General features: G+C 37.0%; 2 protein-coding genes, 1 non-coding gene and 1 pseudogene across 3 annotated transcripts; 2 read left to right on the top strand and 2 right to left on the bottom strand.

Moving 5' to 3' along the window:
• Window positions 1–1099: 1099 nt before the first annotated feature.
• Window positions 1100–4454, top strand: LOC113062869 (poly(U)-specific endoribonuclease-C). Its single transcript, XM_026232910.1, has 7 exons — window positions 1100–1231; window positions 2176–2275; window positions 2412–2523; window positions 2696–2817; window positions 3370–3482; window positions 3675–3828; window positions 3936–4454. Exons 1-7 carry the CDS (start codon window positions 1221–1223, stop codon window positions 4194–4196), a joined length of 873 nt encoding a protein of 290 aa, XP_026088695.1. The 5' UTR covers window positions 1100–1220; the 3' UTR covers window positions 4197–4454.
• A 448-nt stretch (window positions 4455–4902) lies between these two features.
• LOC113062876 (troponin T, cardiac muscle isoforms pseudogene) lies at window positions 4903–6365 on the bottom strand (annotated as a pseudogene).
• Window positions 6366–7861: 1496 nt separating this feature from the next.
• Window positions 7862–7949, top strand: trnay-gua (transfer RNA tyrosine (anticodon GUA)). Its single transcript is given in 2 exon segments — window positions 7862–7898; window positions 7914–7949. It is a non-coding gene; the product is annotated as a tRNA-Tyr (tRNA).
• A 1465-nt stretch (window positions 7950–9414) lies between these two features.
• Window positions 9415–20210, bottom strand: LOC113062861 (cryptochrome-1). The gene is made up of 14 exons (XM_026232898.1): window positions 19320–20210; window positions 14238–14346; window positions 13846–13988; window positions 13309–13493; window positions 13047–13135; window positions 12362–12502; window positions 11937–12248; window positions 11708–11859; window positions 11293–11495; window positions 10943–11050; window positions 10704–10787; window positions 10507–10584; window positions 10309–10419; window positions 9415–10169 (listed from the first exon to the last, which is right to left on the bottom strand). Exons 1-13 carry the CDS (start codon window positions 19475–19477, stop codon window positions 10316–10318), a joined length of 1866 nt encoding a protein of 621 aa, XP_026088683.1. The 5' UTR covers window positions 19478–20210; the 3' UTR covers window positions 9415–10169; window positions 10309–10315.
• Window positions 20211–20486: the final 276 nt, after the last annotated feature.

Here is a 20486-nt window from a genome sequence, read left to right as displayed (position 1 = left end):
ATATATATTTAAATATAAAAAGCTTTAAATTTTTGATGCACTTAAATTTCATAATTCTTGTTACCAACTTCAATATCACACAAAAAATATAATACTAGCCTAAGTAAAAAACAAGCTTACTGAAGACAAGTAAACAGTCATCAATTACAAAAGAGCAACGCATCTGATTCACTTCAACCTTGGAGACTCTGTCATCACTTATTTATGCACATGTTGTTCCAAAGTCATAACACTTCTTTTCATGGAATGAAAAATGCAAGCACAAATCGTCCCCTTGGAATTATAAGGTTCTATCTGACATTTTTGTCAAAATTGAGTTATTCACATATTCTTATTCTGTGACAATTTATTTACATTATGTGATGTTTTATTTTAAGTTGTGTACATTTTGGGATTTTTTATTGAAAAAACAAAAAGCTTCTATCTACAGAAGTCTATGGAACACAAAAATTTTAAAGCTCAATATCTCAAAACTACTCAGAATGCATATAGAACCTTATAATTCCAAGGGGACAAAATGTTGATAAGATATAAGAATAGTCTCACATCAGTTTTGTCCATTCACTAAACCAAACATAAGAGACAATAGACACAAATGATTAACAGATTTATTTAGGCTTATATTCACATAAATATTGAATAATATATATGGTAAACATGGTAAATCTTAATTTTGTGCTCTGAAGATAAACAGAAAACATATGGGATTGGAACAACATACGTTTGTGTCAATGACAGAATGTTCAATTTCAACTATTCTCAAAAAATGGTTTAATCAAATGATTCCAGTCACTGTATAACACAATGATTTGCTTCAATGAGGTTATCATAACCATTTATTTATACACTGTACTAATGAATTTTGTATTTTTTTTTCTTAAATAAATCTTTCTTTTGTGTGTGTGTGCAAACTAAATGTTACAGAATTGACGATTTCTGGCTGAGATTTGTATCACTTTTATCCTAATGTTTACAGCTAGATTGCGACCTGTTGAATAATGGACACGCCCTAGTTCCTGGTTCTAATGCCTCGCCCTTTGGGTAAACCAACCAATCAGGAACGAAAGGGAGTTACTGTGTGCCGCCCTCATTGGTCAGATTCGCCTATCGATCAAAAGGCTTGGCATGGCGTAAACACACCCACCAAAAACCAGCTTTTCATCATCGCGTGAGTGACTAAACGTGTTTCTTTGAACCACAAAGTGGATTAACCTGCGAACATGGCCAGAGGGTGAGAAAATTAGTGTTAACAGATGTTTAACGGTCTTTCCGTTTTATGCTTTAGATCAGCCGCGTCAAAAAGTTGCGTTGACAATAGCTATTACTTAGGGGCATTTATCGTGGTTTTAAAATCATAATGACTATGCTTTTGCCAAACTATACTGTAAACATGATCGAATCAAGATGCATGCTTTTAACTTGACGTTAGTTTTCACGCGCAAACATATAAGGTTAATAAACGGATGTGCACAATTATATTCTTTACAAAGCTTCGTTTAAAGTTTTATACATTCATTTTTTTTATCGTTATTGTCGTACTGAATTTGTTGTTTAAGTTGTACATGAGAGTATTCTTTGAAGTGGAGGTGATGTCACATTTACAAACTCTGTAAGACAGTTTCCAGATGCGAGGAACTCGTAACTCTCTAATGATTTTTCCATAAACCATGTGTTCTGTAAACGGAACTGAACTTGACAACCAGTTGTTGTGTTGTGTGTTTTCATGTTAGGGTGACTCACACTGGCATGAGATGTGTGTCATGTTTTACATCTACCGCTAATCTTCTGAGCTTCCGCTGCTACTCTAAACTATAGAATACAAAGCACAGGTGAACTATCAAGTGTCAAATTAACTTCCGGTTTCTAGAGAATAGAAACCGCGCTTGACGTCAGTATTTTTCATATATAGCGGCTCAAATAAAGTGTTTATTATAGAAATTATGTGATACTTGTAAACTAAACTCTTTTTTTATCATCTCGAATAACCTTTGAACTTTCTCATTGACTAGATAGGTAGAGATGAACTAAAATAACACTTAAAAATAGCCATGGTAGCATTAATAACAATTACAATGTTTACTACAGTTGTTGTTGTTATTATTGCTGTCTTAAATGGGCAATACATCCAGACGTGACTGATTTGAGACGTTTAAAGTCATGCTGTCTCATCTGCAGACAAGGCATAAATCAGGAGCTCTCAGATGTGTTGAATGAACTGTGGAAGCTGGATGTGAACCGCATGAAAGCTGGAAAAGACTATAAAATCAACCTACAGGTAGGTGGTTGTGAGAGGAGTCATGTTTATGATGAATATAATACATATATGAATAAGTAAAAACATTAATATTTTCCTCATACGTGATTGCAGGTGACTTTATTAATCAGTCATTTATAGTGCATTTTTCTCACAGGGGAAGGCTGGTTTTGTTGCTGAAGGCAGTAATAGTGCCAGGGATAGCGCTAGAGCTCCTCTTTTCTCATATGTCGATGAAAAGAAGCTCAAAAGCGTGGATACTTATGCTCGTGAGTAGCTATAGACCATTTTTATACTAACATGTAATAATGTGTTTAATAGCATGTTTTTAATTGCATCCCTATACTTTAATGTAAAAAAAAATCTGTTTTTTAGTTTTCGTTAATTACTGATGTGATGCAATGTATGGCAAGAGTGTTTGTTTACTTTGTCTCTTCTCAGACTTCATAGATCTGTTGGACAATTATGAAATGTCTACAGGAGTGACTGAGCATGTGACAAAAGAGGAGCTTCAGGAAAATCATCTTTTCCTGGATGCTATTCTCAAGACAGAGGTCATGAAGGTATCTTATCGCTCACCGATCGCTGTTTTTGCCTTGCTATTTAGTAATGTAATGTTTGCACATGTAGAAATTGAGCAACTTAAAGAATTTGAAGTATGTCTGCTATTGACTGTGTGACTGACAGATGTACCTGATCAGAGTTGGAAAGTAACTAATGCTAAAACTACAACAACATTTAGCTGTTTTAATAAATATTTTATGAATATCAATATTAAAGTAAGCACTTGTTAAAGCACATTTTTAAAATTGATTTCTTTATTAATATATTATTTTTATTTATTTTATTATTATTTATTAACTTGCCACACTTACCACAAAATGTGGTAAATTATGGTTTCATGGGAATGGATAGTTTGGATGGGAAGTGGATAGTGAATATGGGCATGTGAGACAAATGTGCAAATGAGCTTTGTAGTACAAGGATGTTGGTTCAAGGAGGAGACTATTACAATAATGTGTATGAAGACATTCTGCAATACATGAAGAGACTGTACACGTGACGAGATATATTATTTTCTTTCTATCATGTTCTGAAAGGTTTTGTCTTTGCAGTGTGCCCACAGGTATTTAGTGCGGAAAGGTCTAGCCCAGTCTGATCCATCTAAGTTTAAGAGCCAGCTCTATGACATCTGGTTTAAGCTCTATCGCAGGGACAAAAATGGAGGGTGAGTTATAATCCTCCTTTTAACAGGCTGGCATATATCACATTGCCTGAACTGGGTTTGTTATATTAGTTACTGTCATACAAGATGTTAAAAGCCTTTACCATCTTATTGCTTAAAGCTTATATGCTTATTTATAAATCTACATTTAGAAGTTTTTATTGATCGGCCACCTTCCACTTGTCTCTGAGGCAGTGAAGATTCCTGTGGATTTGAGCATGTTTTTGTTGGTGAAACCAAACAAGGTAAAGAGATCATGGGCCTCCACAACTGGGTCCAGTTTTACCACCAGGAGAAAAACAATCATGTGGACTACAAAGGATACAAGGCCAGAAGTAACAAGGACACGGTATTTCATCATTTTTAATTGATTTGATAAATGAAATATTGAATGACCAAATTAATATAGCTTTGTGTGCATTTCTTCCAATGTTTACGTTTGGCCCAATTTCACAGCCGGACGAGGATGATCACGTCTTGAACCTGCAGTTCAGCTGGAATGGCCTGGTGAAGCCGGTGGCCAGTTGTTTCATTGGCGTCAGCCCAGAGTTCGAGGTGGCTCTCTTTACTATTGTCTTCTTTCTGTCTAATGAGCGTGTGACCAAGGTTACAGTGAAGGTGGATGAGTACCTCCTTGAGATTGTGGTGTACAGATTTGGGCGCTCCATTGGGACTTCATATCCCAAAATGATCAGCAGCAACAACCGGGATTTTTAGATCTTACTGCAAGGTCAAACCTAGCACGATTTAAAAAAAAAAAAAAAAGCTAGGACAGAGTGGGCTTGATAACCTAAATAATCAATTTACAGCTTGAACTACTAGTGGGAAATATATGTGACCAATGTTTTAAAACTCTGTCAGATTACAAATGATCAGTCCATTTTGTAATGAATCTAGTTCGTACTGCTATAAAATTCTGCATAATGATACAGTTATGTGCCAAATAATTGAAACTCGTCTTTTTGTGGCCAGGCCCTTAAAGTTGTTTGAGCCTTAAATTGCTTAGAAATGTGTGTAGTCCATCAGCTATATAAACAGCTATTTTGCATTAGATGTAATTGCATTGACCCAATCTAACTCCTGCAAGCTTTTAAAAATCAATTTTTTTGTGTGTGTTACTCAAGCAAGTTACAAGTTAGGAATGAAACACTTAAGTGTATTTTATTTTATGAGACTTAAGCCGTCAACACTCACAGTCAAAAGATTGTCGTTTTTGAATGGCATCTGCACTAGATGGAGTGGAATTTGGAAAATGGGACATCATAGATGAAAAATATCTCATCCTGGGAAATGTAATGCATAAAATTTAATCTTCACATAAATAATTGGGAAAAATTAATTTTTGTGCTAAAAACACTGCTGTTAGAGTATGTGCCTTTATATTTGTTACAATAAAGACCTTGTTCATTCATACCTCATAACATCTTGATGTATTTGTTTATTAATAGCTTGCTTTGTTTATTCCAGTGCTTAATTCCACATTTGAAATAATTGCTTTTTTAAAAGAGCTTTTGCAGATTGTTAATTAGTAATTGTAGAAAAGCAGTCTTTGAGTCTTTCAAGTTAACATGCATGTGCATCTTTTCCAAAATTAAATAGCTGTTTTAGCAACAAACAAAAAAAACACACTCAAATATAAACAAAACATTTTGATAAACAAAACATTTTGATTAGCATTTCTACTGCATATTGTAATATATCGTGCACGAAGAAAAATATTAACTTTCAAAAGGTTTACAGCATGAGATCAAGACTTCAGATCATGTAAAACAAAACAAAAATAACACCATAAAACCCATTACATGTAAGATAAAATGTTAAATGAATAAGTGTGACATTAGGAGCAATTTTTGATGAAAAGAAATAAAAACAGAAACAATGTCCTAGGAAGTTCAATGCGAGACTGATTCCAGCAAATCTTTTTGGCTCTGTTTTGTGTCATTGTATGTGTGAATCTGATCCATTTATTTCCATGACTTCCTGGTGGTCTTGGTTGTCTTAGTTCCCCTTTGATGGTCAATAACGCGGTTCCGCAGAACATTGATGTCATACTTCTGCCTCTTTAACTTTTCTGCCAACTCAAACTTCTCCGCATACAGTTGACTGAGCCACTTCCAAAGATCAAGGGCTTTCTCACCAAGCTTCTCCTGGTTGAGATGATCGATGTTGAGCGGTTTGCGGCGCTCCATCAGACATTTGGTCTTCTTCTCGCGCTCTGTCAACCTCTTGCCCTTCTTCTGATCGACCTTTTGCAGGTAGCCACCATAGCCCTTGTTAGAAAGGATTTTCTTTTTCCTGGCATCCTCCTCAGCTCGCAGTTTGGCAGCCTCCTCTTCACGCCGAGCTCGTTCCTCTGCAAAACGTGCCTGCCTCTCTCGATCACGCTCTGCTCTGCTGCGCAGCTGCTCAGCACGATCAGCCCGACGCCGCTCAATACGGTTTTTCAAAGCCACAAGATCATCCTCTTCCTTCTGCCTGGTGGAGAAGTGCAGCTGAATTAGATTCTGCAATTCAGTGAAGTCCTTCTCTGCACGCTTCCGGTGGATGTCATCAAAGTCCACCTTCTCTCCTTCGGGCAGCTTTGGGGCCATAATGTTGGGAACAAACATCTTGGGCTTTGGCTTGGTGTCCTCCTCTGCCTCTTTCTCCTCTTCTTCCTCTATCTCATCCTCTATTTCATCAGTTTTATCTTCTTCAGCCTCTTCTTCCTCCTCAGCCTCTTCTTCAACCTCCTCCTCTTCCTCTTCGTTCACCTCCTCCTGTTCTTCCTCAAAGTCCTCCACAAACTCCTCTGTGTCACACATGGTGCTCTTTCTGAGTGTTTTGTGAAGAGGGGATCACTGAGGCAGGACTGTACAGATCCTAAATGGACTTAGATTAACTCCGTGGATGCCTGGTGGTTTTATAGGGGCCTCCCTCTCCATGTGACATCTACAAAGTGGCTGTTGGGTAAGCTTTTTGAACAGATGCACCTAGGATCTATTTTCTACCTTGTAGGGCCTTGTGTTGTCCTATACTCAGACCCTGACCTCTAACCTTTGACTGCCACCCTAAAACCTTTGTAGTGTGAGGAGCCTATTTCAGACTCAAAACAGATGCACCCTCACACTTGTGCACTGGTAGAGATCATCTTTCACACCATGTCTGATTAGATCAACTAACCACTAATATTTAGGCATTGACTTAATTGGCTAGCATCAATGGTTTCATTCTATCCATTGCTTTGAGTATAAACAATGTCTTTGTGTCAATTTTGAGTTCAAAGAACTTTGGTTAATTCCATTTCTATTTTCCAAAATGATGCAGAGAATTTTGTACCCCACCCCTGAGACAATGAATGGAACCAGATGATGGAAGACAGAGGGATAACAGACAAAGACAGACAAGTGTTTAATGGCATCTATGCAACTATTTATGTATGAACATTTAATTTCTACCATTGGAATCTTATAGAACAACCCCCATTAATTTGGTTAAAAAAACACTGAGTCATGCAAATTTCCTGTTAGATATGCAATGTGGGATGCAGGTGTGTGTGTGTGTGTGTTCCTCCACAGGTCTGATTCTTCCAAGGCAACCAGATAACTGGTTTTAGTGTAAAATAATTGTGAACTCATAAAAGGTGCACTTATATGCACTTAAGTAGCTGTGTCTGTTTTACACATAACCAATGTGATCTGCTCGTATGTCCTTTAGTAAATTTCTCCTTCGCAATAGTCAGGAGGAGTAATACCTTAAGAATGAAGGATAATTATGTCCCTCTTCTTCCCTTGTTTGATTATAAATAGTTTTATGGTCTCACTGCACCCTTGTACTGAGGGGCGCAAGCATGTTTGTGAGTGACAGGTGGAGGTCTTATTTAAACCAGATTCCTGATTGGTCAGACGAAGCAAGGGCCAGCTGCATCTAACAACAGGGGCCCAGTGTTGAGGACGATTGACAGCACCCCCAAATAACCAGTCAACAGTTTCGTTAGATATACTATACTCCGTAGTATAAACATCATCTTCATCATCAAACTTGGTCCAAAGGAGATCCAGAATCAGACAATACAACCGACAAAAAAAATTAAATAAAAAATAATAATAATAATACATAAACATCCACAATATCACATTTAAAATCTAAAATTCCACTGTTATAAAAAATATATATATAAAAAGTTGTATATATGTATGAGAAATATTTTAACATTACACGCTATCCTATTGTTTGTACTTTTGTACTAAACGTTCTCTAGAGTGTACTAATTGTACTCGAAGATTAAAGTGTTATATCCAGCATTAAATGCTTTGATTTTTTTAATTTTAAAATAAATTATTTTGAAGAACGGGTTATATAATGCAGGCAGAAAACCCACCTACACAAAGTGATGACGTATCCCTTCGATAGCTCAGTTGGTAGAGCGGAGGACTGTAGCGGATCTTCACTGTAATCCTTAGGTCGCTGGTTCGAATCCGGCTCGAAGGAGAAATATTTTTAAATTATTTTGTCTGGAAATACATTATTGTAAGCTGTTAATAACTCAAATTGCCGTCTTACATGCAATGAGTTATGTGTAAGTAAGAAAGCATATATATGTAAATTAAGCTATTCATTACTTCAAAAAAAAATTTATACAAAGTGAACTAAAACGATAAAACGATAGTTCATACATATACACGTATATAAATATATATATATTAGGTAAAAATATATGGATAGCATACCTACCATCATGCTTAAAAGTGTACCGGCCTACATCAAAACAGTAAGTTTCTTTAAAGCATTCTGAAATAACAAGCTTATAGAGGCATTGTCATTTAAAAAAAATAACTGTATTATATTCCATACGTTCCCACATGTGGAATTTATTTTGTTGCCACAGGTGAAACGTTGAACAGGTGAACAGCGCCATCGTGTGGACATAGACGGACTTTATGAATCTGTAACAATTCGATTTTTACCATCTTTCATTTCACACATCAGCCTGAGAATATGTCCAGTCATTATTGTTCACGGACTGAGGTTGATAATACAAAAAAACAATTTTAATACAAATAAATAAATAATTATAGTGTAGCCGTCAAGCTTACGTAACATGGAGGCGTGGCCAAACAATTCATCCATTTGAGTCACTGCTAATGTCCTTTTGTAGAGTCAACAAACATTTCTAAACTTTATATATATATATTTTGTCCTTTTGGTTAACGACGACGTTTCTGAAGAGCTAACTTTTGCGCGTTTCACTCTGTCTTTGTGTTTTAGGTAAGCAGTCAATATTGTAATGTTTTTAAGTAGCATATTATGTGACATAACGTTACACTGTGTCGTTGCTTAAATATAGCCCTCAAAATAACACTAAAATTGTTACAAAATTACTTAATCAATACGCAAAAATAGTGCCAGTGTCTTCGTATTAACAAAACCCAGGAAAATTTGTTAGAAAATAGATAATAGCATAAACAATCAAATGTGTTAAAAGAGTTTAGGTAGTAAATCAATACATTGATTGCTTAACATGAAGTTTAAAACAGTGTTTGGACTTGAAGCTGAGTAAAATGTTCTTAAAAAAATCCACTTAAAATGACCATTACACCAGATAGTTACAGGTATTTGCTAAATACCTAAAAGACTTAGTTTTCAGAAAAAGTTTAGCACCATCTGTTTGATGATGCTACTTGGTTTGATGCAGTTAAGTTCGTAAATATGGTGTTTAACGCTCAAATGTTATTTAACAATTATTTATATATATATATATATATATATATATATATGTATGTATATGTAATTATGTATGTGAATTATATACAAATTCAAATATATATCACTTATTTGTTTATGTACAGGTCAGCTATGCTTTTTAGCGGAATCGGCATCGGTCACCAAAGAAATTTCAGCAGACTGCGTGACAGGACAGCATCCCGTGAGTACTAAGTAAATGAGCGAGACAACATTTACAGTTACACTTTATTAAACAAGCACAATGTGGGAGGATGAGAAACACTGTTTACAGCAATGGAGAGACACCCAGATAGAGAGGAGGAGTAAACGGGGACTGAGAAGGTGTACAAGACAGGTGCCAGTCTGAAAAGAGCGAGATCACGAACATTTGTGGTAGAGACAGAGACAGAACAAGCATGCAAAGGAGAAATCAAGAAAAACGTAGTGCAAGCAAGCAGCCTGAGGAGAGGCTTAGTAGTTTACTGCATGGACAGTCTACAAATGCTTTAAAATGTTTTCATAAAGGAGAGAGTAAAATTGATCGACAATAATTCTTTATATCAAAAATATACCAATGGGTCTATAACTACATGAAATAGAGAAAGCACATACAATATTAAATATTTACATTTTGTATGTGGGTATTTTTCAAATCTCTTATATACACAAAAATTTAGTCCCAAACAGTACAAACATGAACCCAACGTTGGCACAACATTGCAGCTGTGCAGATCTCAGAGCCACAACATAATTCCAATGTTGTCAGGATGTTGCTGACCGCTTGGGTGAAGTCCCTGTGATAATGTACAGTCTGATTGTTTTCAAAGTGGTATGTGTTGATGTGCTTATAGAGAGAATCATGCACTCCCTTCAATCGCTTCAATTTTGGTTTCCTCTGTAGAAATGCAAAATGTAACAACTCAAAAAAGGTGCCAAAACAAAACGGGCATCTGCGAAGTCCTGCTGACCACTTTATATTGACAATTTCTGAAAAACACAAGAAAATGCCAATGAAGTATAAGAATGTGACAGAAAGAAAAACAGAAACACTTGAAAAAAAGGTTATTTTAATAATTGATATATATTTACACAACATTTTATTTTCCCCACACATCTAGTGACAGACCTGATGTTTAAGAGCTGCTCTGCCTCTGGACTTTTGAGCCTGTGGCAGGTCCAGACTCCTCGCTGTGTCGTTTTCCAGATGTCTGGAAGGTGCCGCTGTGAAGCCCTCGTCCTGACAATGACATTTAAAAATGATAATGCTGACTTGAAAATCTGTATGACATTAGACGGCCCTCTGTTTAAATGTGGAGGTCATTACCTGGCTGTACAGCAGCACCAGATATCTGCTGTGATTCTTGCCTGTAGCACATTGTGCTACTAGTGTTGCCTGAAAAACCTGCAAGATAAACGATCATGACAAGTTCTGCATATAGAAAAATAACAATACTGCTGAGATTTAATGACAGACTGTTGATTATTGCAGGTACTGATGTGTCATTGGCATGGCATTCATACCTTGAGGTGGCATGATGCTGCTTGTTTGGTGGTCTCCTTGTGAGTAAACCAACGTTCTGCCATGCCATTCATCTTGAGCATAGCCTGAGATTAATTAAAGAAAATCTATCAGATATAGTGGTGTGTATGTTATAATTAGTTAATTTACAGTTTAATTTTTAATTGAAATTAAAATGTAAAGACATGCCTAATACAGTGTAGCACATATACAATACAGAAAATTTAGGGAGTGTCCAAACCTGAAGGTGCACTGATGTCCTTGGTCACATCTCCTGTTTGGAAACCATTTATTGTTGTGGAATTGTCATTATTGCCATTAGGGTTGGATGGCACCATTGCCAGCAGTCCTGTAGGGAGAGAGGCATCAGTCAGAGGAGAACACAAACTTGTTCAATCCAGATTCTCTGCTATTTTTCTGCTAATCCAGGCATCCAATCAAACACAATTTACAAAACTCCTTTCAGAAATCAGCCCTCCATATCCAGAAGACTATACGTTTATAAGAATTAATCACATTTATTTTTTTTGTAGGTTTAAGTCTTTAGCTGTCAAGAAATGTTGCAGTCTTTTCCCGTAGTTTTTGTCTTACCCAGGCCACGGTAGCAGGACAGTTGCTGGTAGATCTGTTTCATACGCTCTATGTTGAGGCGGCTTGCCTCAGCGTGATGCACCATGGGTTTGGGGTAGTGTACACCAATTATACATTTGGCTGCTTTCTGGACGCTTTCAGGAGCATTCCAGGGCTCGTAGATATACTTTGCTGGGAAACCCCTTAACACTGGCAAATATCGCCTTCAGCAGATAAAAGAGAGTAGATTTTATATACATGCGTTAAAGTCGAGATGTCCCATTTTGGTGTCCACATTAAATTACATTAACAAAGTGATTTGAAAGCATATTAGATGCAAGTTAAAATGTCTACTTAAATGTTTCAGTGTTTTTTAAAGGTATTTTTAATAATCATTTAAAACGTTCTTTGTTTCCGCTGTAGAGTTGCAACTAACCGTATGTAGTCTCCGTTGGGGTCAGTGCGGCGGCCGAAGCCCACGGGACAGTAGCAGTGGAAGAATTGCTGGAAGAAGGAGCTACAGGACAGCCACATCCAGCTTCCTGCATTCACGCTCCAGTCTGCGTCCAGCAAGAGCTCCTCGAAAACCTGTGAAGACAAGTGCATGTGAGTGCTGGCACTGAAATTGTCATATTAGTAAAATCACAATCATGAGCTCCTCATACTTTCATGCCCTCCTCCCAGCTGATCCACAGGTCTCCGCGGGTGAGGAAACAAGCGACTGCGTGTCGGGCCAGATGGTGGATCCAACCCTCTTGTCTCAGTTGGGTCATGATGGCATCGATCCAGGGGAAACCAGTCCTGCCCTCAGCCCACTTGGCCAAAGCCTCCGGGTTTTTGTCCCATGGGATCTGAACGCAAATAGGATTGCCTTCCATCTTGTCAAAGCGTGGGTTGTTGGTGGCAGCCGTGTAGAAGAATTCACGCCACAGTAATTGGCCATAGAGGGACAGAGGAGGTGAGCTGTTCTTTTTGACCTGTGGGGAAAAGGTTATCATTCAGCTAACTCTCTACATGTTTCCCCGTGTCCGTTTAACATTAGCCATGTCGTTTGAAGTACAGTGACATACAGATATGATAACGTGCTGACCTTTCTGTAGAGGTCTGTGAGTTTGAAGTAGAAAAGTCGACAGGAGAGGCAGCCGAATCTTAAATATGGACTGAGGCCAGTGGGACTGGCCAACAGTGAATTGGCATTCATTCTTGGACGCTCAAAGTTGGCAACCCAAGCCTAGAACAAAAAAGTGGGTTATGAAAGAATCATTAATTTACAGCGCCTGTCAATAAGCCAGTGGTCAGCTTGACTTATAAACTTTACATCTTGTTTTCTGTGAATTGTTGAACAAGTTATAAGGTAAACATACACCACGACTCAAAAGATTGGGGTTGGTATGATTTTTAATATATCTGAGAGAAGTCTCTTATGCTCACCGAAGCTGCGTTTATTGGATCAAAAATACAGTAAAAACAGTATACTATCAATGTACATTCACTGTACATCATTCTTGCTGAATAAAAGTAGAATAAAATAATTAATTAAATAAAAATGACACCAAAATCTGAATGTCAGTGTTGATGTTGAGGATTATTTTTAAGGAATAATATATGATCATCTGGAAAGCATCAGCTAAAATGGGTCAGATTATTATCAACTCACTAAATGTCATTGTTTTCAATAAAAAAGTGGATTTCTGCATTTTTATAATTTGTTTAGTTATATTTCTAACATTTCAATCCTACAGCTATAAATGTGTGATTCATGGAGTGTCTCCAACCTTCCTCTCCAGGTGCCTCTCCAGACGAGTGAGGGCCTCTGTTTCTCCTCCAGGCCACACAGCTGAGGACAGACCTTCTGTGTCAAAGCCTGTTCCAGAAAAACAATTCATCAGCAATTCCCATTTTTAAAGGGAAACTTTCAAACATAAAGACCGTTTGACTGATTGCGGTTTAAGGATGTAATGCATTCATGTAGGTGAGTAGTTTAGTCTTCCATACACTTTAGCTTTGAAGCTATTTTTTTAAAGATAGTTGACTAACCAAGCTCTTCCAAAGAAGGAACCCCAAACTTCTCATCGTGGTCTTCAGAGACCGGCGTGGTGCACATCCCCATGACTTCTGCTGTGATGGTCTCTGCCGGGGTCTCCACCGCCTCCATCCTGCTGATGAGGGTCTGGAAGCGCTTGTACGTGAGCGGAGACTGGCCTCCATTCAGCTCGATGATCCTGAGAGACGACAATACACCAGTGAGTAAGAAAAAGAATATCAGTTACAGTGGACTCTGCCTTAAAAATGTTACTGGCCAACTGTTGCCTTCCACCACACCAGACAAGCTCTTGATCTTTTCTAATGTCAGTCTATGGCAGTCCGAGTGTGTTTGAATAGGGGTTGAGTACAGACATAATTTTATAGAGGTGAAAATACAATAATACGTTGCTGCAGTGGGACTTACATACATGTTTAAAATTGGCATAATGATTTAGGAAAGTGCTGTAAAGCAAGCAGTGTCATTCAAGGGGGCAGAGCTTAGCAAAAGGTCGGTTACAACAAAAGTGTTATGGATTTAGAAGTTCTTACTTGTCCAGATCGTAGAGTGTGTGAGAGATGCGAACTATCACCTCCACACCTGACTCACTGGCCAGCTTCTTGATGGCCGCGTCTCGCTCCTTTCCAAATGGCTCTGAGTCGTACTCGTAGGACAGACGAGTAATGTTCCACTCCTGGATGCATTACAAGATCAGACCATTAGGGGGAGTCAAATATTCATTCATAGACACACAATAGTGAGAGAGAGAGAGAGAGAGAGAGCCAAGTCACCACATGAGAAAGATTAGATGAAAATTTAAAGACATTTAAAGAGCTTTTTTGTTGTTGTTGTTGTTGTTCTTTCTAATCCAGGATATTTCATAAATCAAAAATGTTTCCCTGGTGCAAGATTATTACTATTATTATAAAAAGTCAACTGAAACCTTAAAGAGCCTGGGGAAGACATCGGTAGGTTGGCCACGGATAACAAAGAGTCGTGAGTTGAGTTTGCGGAGGCTGGCATCCAAGTCTTCCAAACACTGCAGTAAAAACCTGAGCAACAAGAGACATGACATGTATTTATAGCCACATACTGACAAATAATATCATGCACATAATATAAATCTAATAATAAGGCAGTTATACTCTCACAATAACTATTGCAATGCTATTTCACTGCAACAATATATTGAAGTGTAAAACATTTCAAAGAGGGCAAGGCATTGATCAGGTTAAGGGTGAAAATATAAACTATCTGCTGAGAGAATAACTGCTAAAATAATTATAGATTATTACTTGCTGAAGCTACAATGTACTGCAAAAGGTTTCGACTCTGTTTTACACTTTTTTTTTTACAAAACAATATGAGAAAATCAAATTCTCTTTTTTTTTATTTGTAAACACTCAAACATTTTCATAAGGAAATACAGAACAGATGACTCAGTTTGGCACCACTGGCAACTGCTAACTGAACATTGATATGTTTATTATGCACTGAGCTGAAATTAAAAAAGGTTGTCACCCTTATATAGTTGTCATTATGCATGCACAAACACTCATTCATCATTCATGAGATGCATTCCAATGACATTGAATTCACTGTTCTGCTGAACACAAAAATGAATAACTTTGGAGGTTTTAAACCTTAGAAAAATCCAGTGATTATTTCATCCTCAACCACGTAACTTGCAAACAAGACCTTACATTTACAATTATTCATCCGTGGCATTTGCTTGCACCATAGTGAATAAACTATGAATGGTGCAGTCCTGTGTAAAATGAGAATGATGTGGGTGGTTGCAGGAGCAATGATACAAGGTTAGTAATGTATTGTGAGGGGTTTTAATATGTTTTTATGTGAATAATAGTGTTTTAGGTGGTTGCTTACTGGTCCAAGTTAAATAAATCCAGTGGTGTCTTTTTTAGATATGACTTTGCTCCCTTCTTCAGTGTAAGAATACATTGTTGCACTATTTAATAGGAATATTTTGTGTCCCATTATTAGTGTGGCTTTCACATGTAAATCATTTCTTTTCTTTTTTTAAAGCACTGGATGGGAATTTATTAAATGATGCCAATTATGATACAATGAATAATTTAATATTATGTTCATTCAGTGAAATAGTGAGTTTTCAATTCAATTTAATTCAGTCCATATATTAGATGAAGACTGATTTATTTTCCCATTGGTAAATTGGGTCAGTTTACCAAAAGAACCACGTCATGTGAGAAATCTGTTCACATAATGTACAGAAGGTTTAATTTCCGGTGTAGTGCTATTGAAAAGTGGTCCAGAAAACCCAATGGATCTTTTAAAGTAGCTCGTAACAACAAACTGAAGAGCACTTGGCCATGATGCGGTGTGTTATTGACCCAGAAACCCAGTTCCTATTGTCTGCAGGATCTCACATAACCTCAAGAGCTGAGTAAGTGAAAAACTCCAGTCTCCAGAGCTGAACTCTCCTCCACAACTAGACAACCTCGGATAATCCTGGCCAAACTATACTTGATCTCAAATGAAAGCTCTCTAAAACTACGGGGTTATCATTGTCAGACAAAAGATGTTACGTAATATGCATTTGGAGGATTCCTGTCTGGGTGCAGACACTAGCTGAATATGTCTTGGCATGAAAGTTTTGCATAATCTTCAATACAAAAACCTTATTCCATTTGATATATGATATTCCTGTATCTCTCTGGACTGTAAAACTAACCATAAGATGCTAAAGAAAGTAGCCTGGTGCCCTACAGATTAGCTAATTAAATATTTATTTAGCGTCACATGGATTAAGGTCTGTTTAAGGATGATTCATCATGGTTCTCTGATAGCGTTATCAAAAGCAAGATGGATAAACTGAATATAGCAAGAAAGGGGTCTGAGCCATGTCGATTGACCAGTATAATCAAAGACTAACTTAATATCATAGCAGATTTGCATTTAATTGTATAGCACATTTGAAAACAGCAAGCAATGATGACAACACAGTGGCAGATGATACTAGAGAAGTAAATCTCTATTTGGTGCGCAATAAATATTTCTTAGTGTTATCAGTGTTAAAAATAGTTGTGCTGCCTGTTATGTTTTTGAAAATCAAGGTAGATTTTCTAAGGATTCTTTGATAAATAGAAAGTTTGAAATTACAGCATTAATTGGAAATCGATCTATTGTAACAATATAAATGTATTTACTGTAACTTCTGATTAATGCATTCTTGCTGAATAAAAGTATTAATTTCTTTCAGAAAAACTCCAACTAATCTTACTGACAAACTTTTGAATGGTAAAGAATACACCTAATAATGCAGTCCACATGTAGCAGGATGCAGCACACCATACAAACGTTACTCTGATTAGAAACAGCTGCGTTTAGAGGCTGACAGCTCAACTAAAACAGTGGGGACCAGAAGTCTAGAAATAGTTCAGAATCTGTTTTTTTTTTTTTTTGCTTCATTTAACATTTTTTATATTTTCGAAATCCTAACATGGAAAAAGATCCCACAATTTCAACATGCTCCGTTTTTGTTCAAGTGGTCGTTTGTCTTCTGTCATCTAACGTACAAGCCATCCATCTACTTTTTGTGTAGCTGTGGTTTTAAAAATCTCCCTGGGTTATCATGGTATTTTGAAATTTATTTAGTGACAGGCCAAAATCCTGTCTGGCAGCTGGCACCTGAACTATGAAATAGATAGTGTTTCAAAAAGGTCACTAGGGCGCGTCACTGTTACAGAATCTGATGCTCATTCACAGATGATTCATACATCTGTCCTTTTATTTCCATACTGTTGTATGATCCTGCCTTCTCTGAATCTGCTCGCAGGAAACGTTGTCCTCTGCACGCAGTCAGTGATGATGTGTAAATCCCTGTCTAAGCCATAGACTCTCTCTCTTTGTCATTGACTCACAGCCGTATGATCAGAATCAAAGACTGATGTCTCCCAGTAGTCTGACCCAGTGACACACAAACAGAACCCAGGTCAGACAGAGCACCGCAGTATCATATTATAGGACAAGCTGCATCATTGTTGTAATGATTGCAGAGATGATATATAGTGCATCAAGTTCAAATGTAAAATCAAAGTCAATCAACTTTGTGTTGTATGTTTGCAGTCACTTTCTATGAATGTGCACTACAGTTTTTACTTTTTCCTAAATCAACTCGTCAGTTTATCAAAGCCATGCATAATTATTCTGATTTCATATACTTTATTAGACTGATTTTACAGAGCCAGTAAAAGATTCAGTAACCAAGCACATTAAAAGAAATCTAAAACCTATTGTTTTCACTTGATTATTTTATATCTTGAGAATTGTACTAACTTTCTCAGTTTATGTAAACTAGGGTGGTACCAGAGCCTATTTTGATTATATGGTGAATAAAGTAGGTCACCACAGCTGAGCACATAACAAAACATTTTGTAGTACTCATTATGATCACCCTCTATAAAACACAATGGAGACACAAGAGGGCGGATGAAGGCGCGAGATACTAAGCACTGTTACATCATCACCCAGCGTGCAATCAGATCACCGGTTTTGTCCAGCAATAGGCCTCACTTCGCGTGTGAGCCAACATGCATTTATAGAAATGGACATACTTGCACACACACCACATGCTACAGTGATTGGATATATAAAAGCTTTTTAAAACAGCACAGATGTGTCATTTACTCACCCCTAGTCGTTCCACACCCATATCATTTACTTTCTAACGTGAATCACGAAAAAAAGATATTTATAAATTTATCAGACATGACTTGCAGTGCTCTTTTTTTTACCAGTATGTGTGTTCCCTGGGAATTGAACCCATGACCCATATCATGAAAGATATTATAGAATGTCCAAGCTGGTCTTTTCCATACAATCAAGCTAGATTTGGAGTGAATATTAAATTTCAGTCTGTTTCAGTCTCAATCATAAGACTTGTACATAGTGATACTTTTTTGTCCATTTTGCAGCTTACAGGCTCACGTTCCCATCTACTTTTATTTCATGGAAGAACACATTTTTCAAACTCCTTGTGTTCTGTGTTGGAAACTACATGAGGGTAAGTAAATAAAGACATATTCTTTTATGGATAAACTACCCCTTAAGTTTAAGAGATGTATAGTAAGCAAGCATGGGTGTGGAAAGACCGATGCAAGGGTCTGTATTATGTAAACTTACTTCTTGTAGTACAAGAACACAAAACAAAGACTGTAACTAATGCAGATGTTAAGCTTTTTGTATATGCAACTTTATGGATATTAAAAAATAATATATATATATATATATATATATATATATATATATATATATATATATATATATATATATAATATTTAGTCTTTAAATATATATTTTTTTATATTACTGGAATACGATTTCAGTAGTCTAACCACTGCCAAAATATATACCTCCACGTGCTGAGCATTTAGCAGCAACTCACTGACAGTTTACGTGGTTGAGATTTATCCGTGACTTCACTGGGACACGGGGTCAGAAAAAGTTTATGAACCCATTTTGGCTCCTCTTTAAAAACGAAAATAGCCGTACATATAAACCTTGACTTTGTAGAAGTCAGTGTTTTATTACAATGTCATTTAGGAACCTATTCAGAAGTGCCCTGACACTGATGGACAAGCTGCAATCTGTCAGTAGTTTTATATTGATTATGTTATTATAATGGACCCAAGTTAACATGAACTGACAATGGACAGTTGTATTTTTACTAAATAACATGAATAATGATGAGGAATACATTTTTTACGGTTTGCTTTAATTTTGCTTAATGCATTAATTAATGTATGTAATTATAAAATGTTAGCAATAATTATTTAGAATAAAAGTATATTAAGAGTAGAATAGAAAATATTCAGTGAAATAGATTAGAATAGTAACAGAATGGATAGATTGCAGTATATTGACAGTAGCCTATTATTTTTATTTTTTTGTTAGAAACAGATGATTATTAGTAGACTACTGCAAATAAGATTTTGCAGTGCATTCCAAACACACATATTTTAATATTTGGCGTCCGATCCATTACCTCCACCTGCTGATGCCGACGTTGGAGGATCCGGCGAACCAGGGGTCGAGGATGTACACACAGCGGACAGTGTCCGCTCCCTGGATAGAGTCTCTGAGTGAAGGATTGTCGTGGAGCCGCAAGCCCTTCCTGAACCAGTGGACCGTGTTTACCACCATTACTCCACTTAAAATCCCTTCAACCGTTTGTAGTATGATGTGGGTGCTTCGATACAGACCTCCTTCGCGTTGCCTTTACTACACGCTCCAAGAAGAAACTGCTTTCAGACGCGTAAAAAAAACCGACAAGTTATCTAATTAAGTCACTATGTATGCGCGTGATTGTGGATTATATACTGCAAAAAATAATTAGCCTTGCTCTAACAAAACACTATCCATCTTTATTTCTAATGATTTGGAACACGACCAAAGTTGAAGCATTGGGGCGCGCGCTGGCTACCGCGCAACGGCCGAATACACGACCGGCTTTAGGACCAGGGCGCAACTCAAACTACACTTCCCTGTTGTATAACTTGTTTTTCTGAATTACCCAAAATAATCAACAATACTGTACATGTTTTATATCTCGCCTGTGAAGCAAGTTGATCTGCGAGTTGACTTAAATATCAGTGCGCGCAGTCTTCCATTTGAAGTCAATTCAGAGACGAGCGAGCCCTAAATCAGCGCGATTATGTAAATATTAATATTGGCCCGAGCCCTTCGTAACCGCGTTACTGACAGCTGTCGCAAAATAAAGCAATATCCCGCATGAAGTTAGATCTCATATTAGGTATTCAGCGTGTCTTGGTTGTTTCCTTCAACGTTTTGTCCACTTGTAAATATTTTTCCCACGGAGAAGGTTCCATAGACTTCCAGCCATGCAATTCAATCGGTAGACTAAACTCCACCTAGTGGATTGCGCACATGAAATAGCGCGTTCTGTTTGGTCAAGCCCTAGAGTGACGTAGTGATCCTCAGTCACGTTCCTTTGGTGTGATTAAATAACTCACTAACCAGTTATATTTAATAAAATGCTGTTCATTACATGTTGTGAATGAACATTAGTCTTGATGTTGTTTATGTAAATATGCACATATATACATATAATTACAATGCTGTTGTTTATAAAAAATATTAATTGCATTTGTAAACATTATAAAAAATTGATGTATGTGAAAACTGCATATAT

Source organism: Carassius auratus, chromosome 4, assembly GCF_003368295.1.
Source record: "Carassius auratus strain Wakin chromosome 4, ASM336829v1, whole genome shotgun sequence".
NCBI classification, from domain to species: domain Eukaryota; kingdom Metazoa; phylum Chordata; class Actinopteri; order Cypriniformes; family Cyprinidae; genus Carassius; species Carassius auratus.
This window is presented reverse-complemented; position numbering and strand designations above follow the sequence as displayed.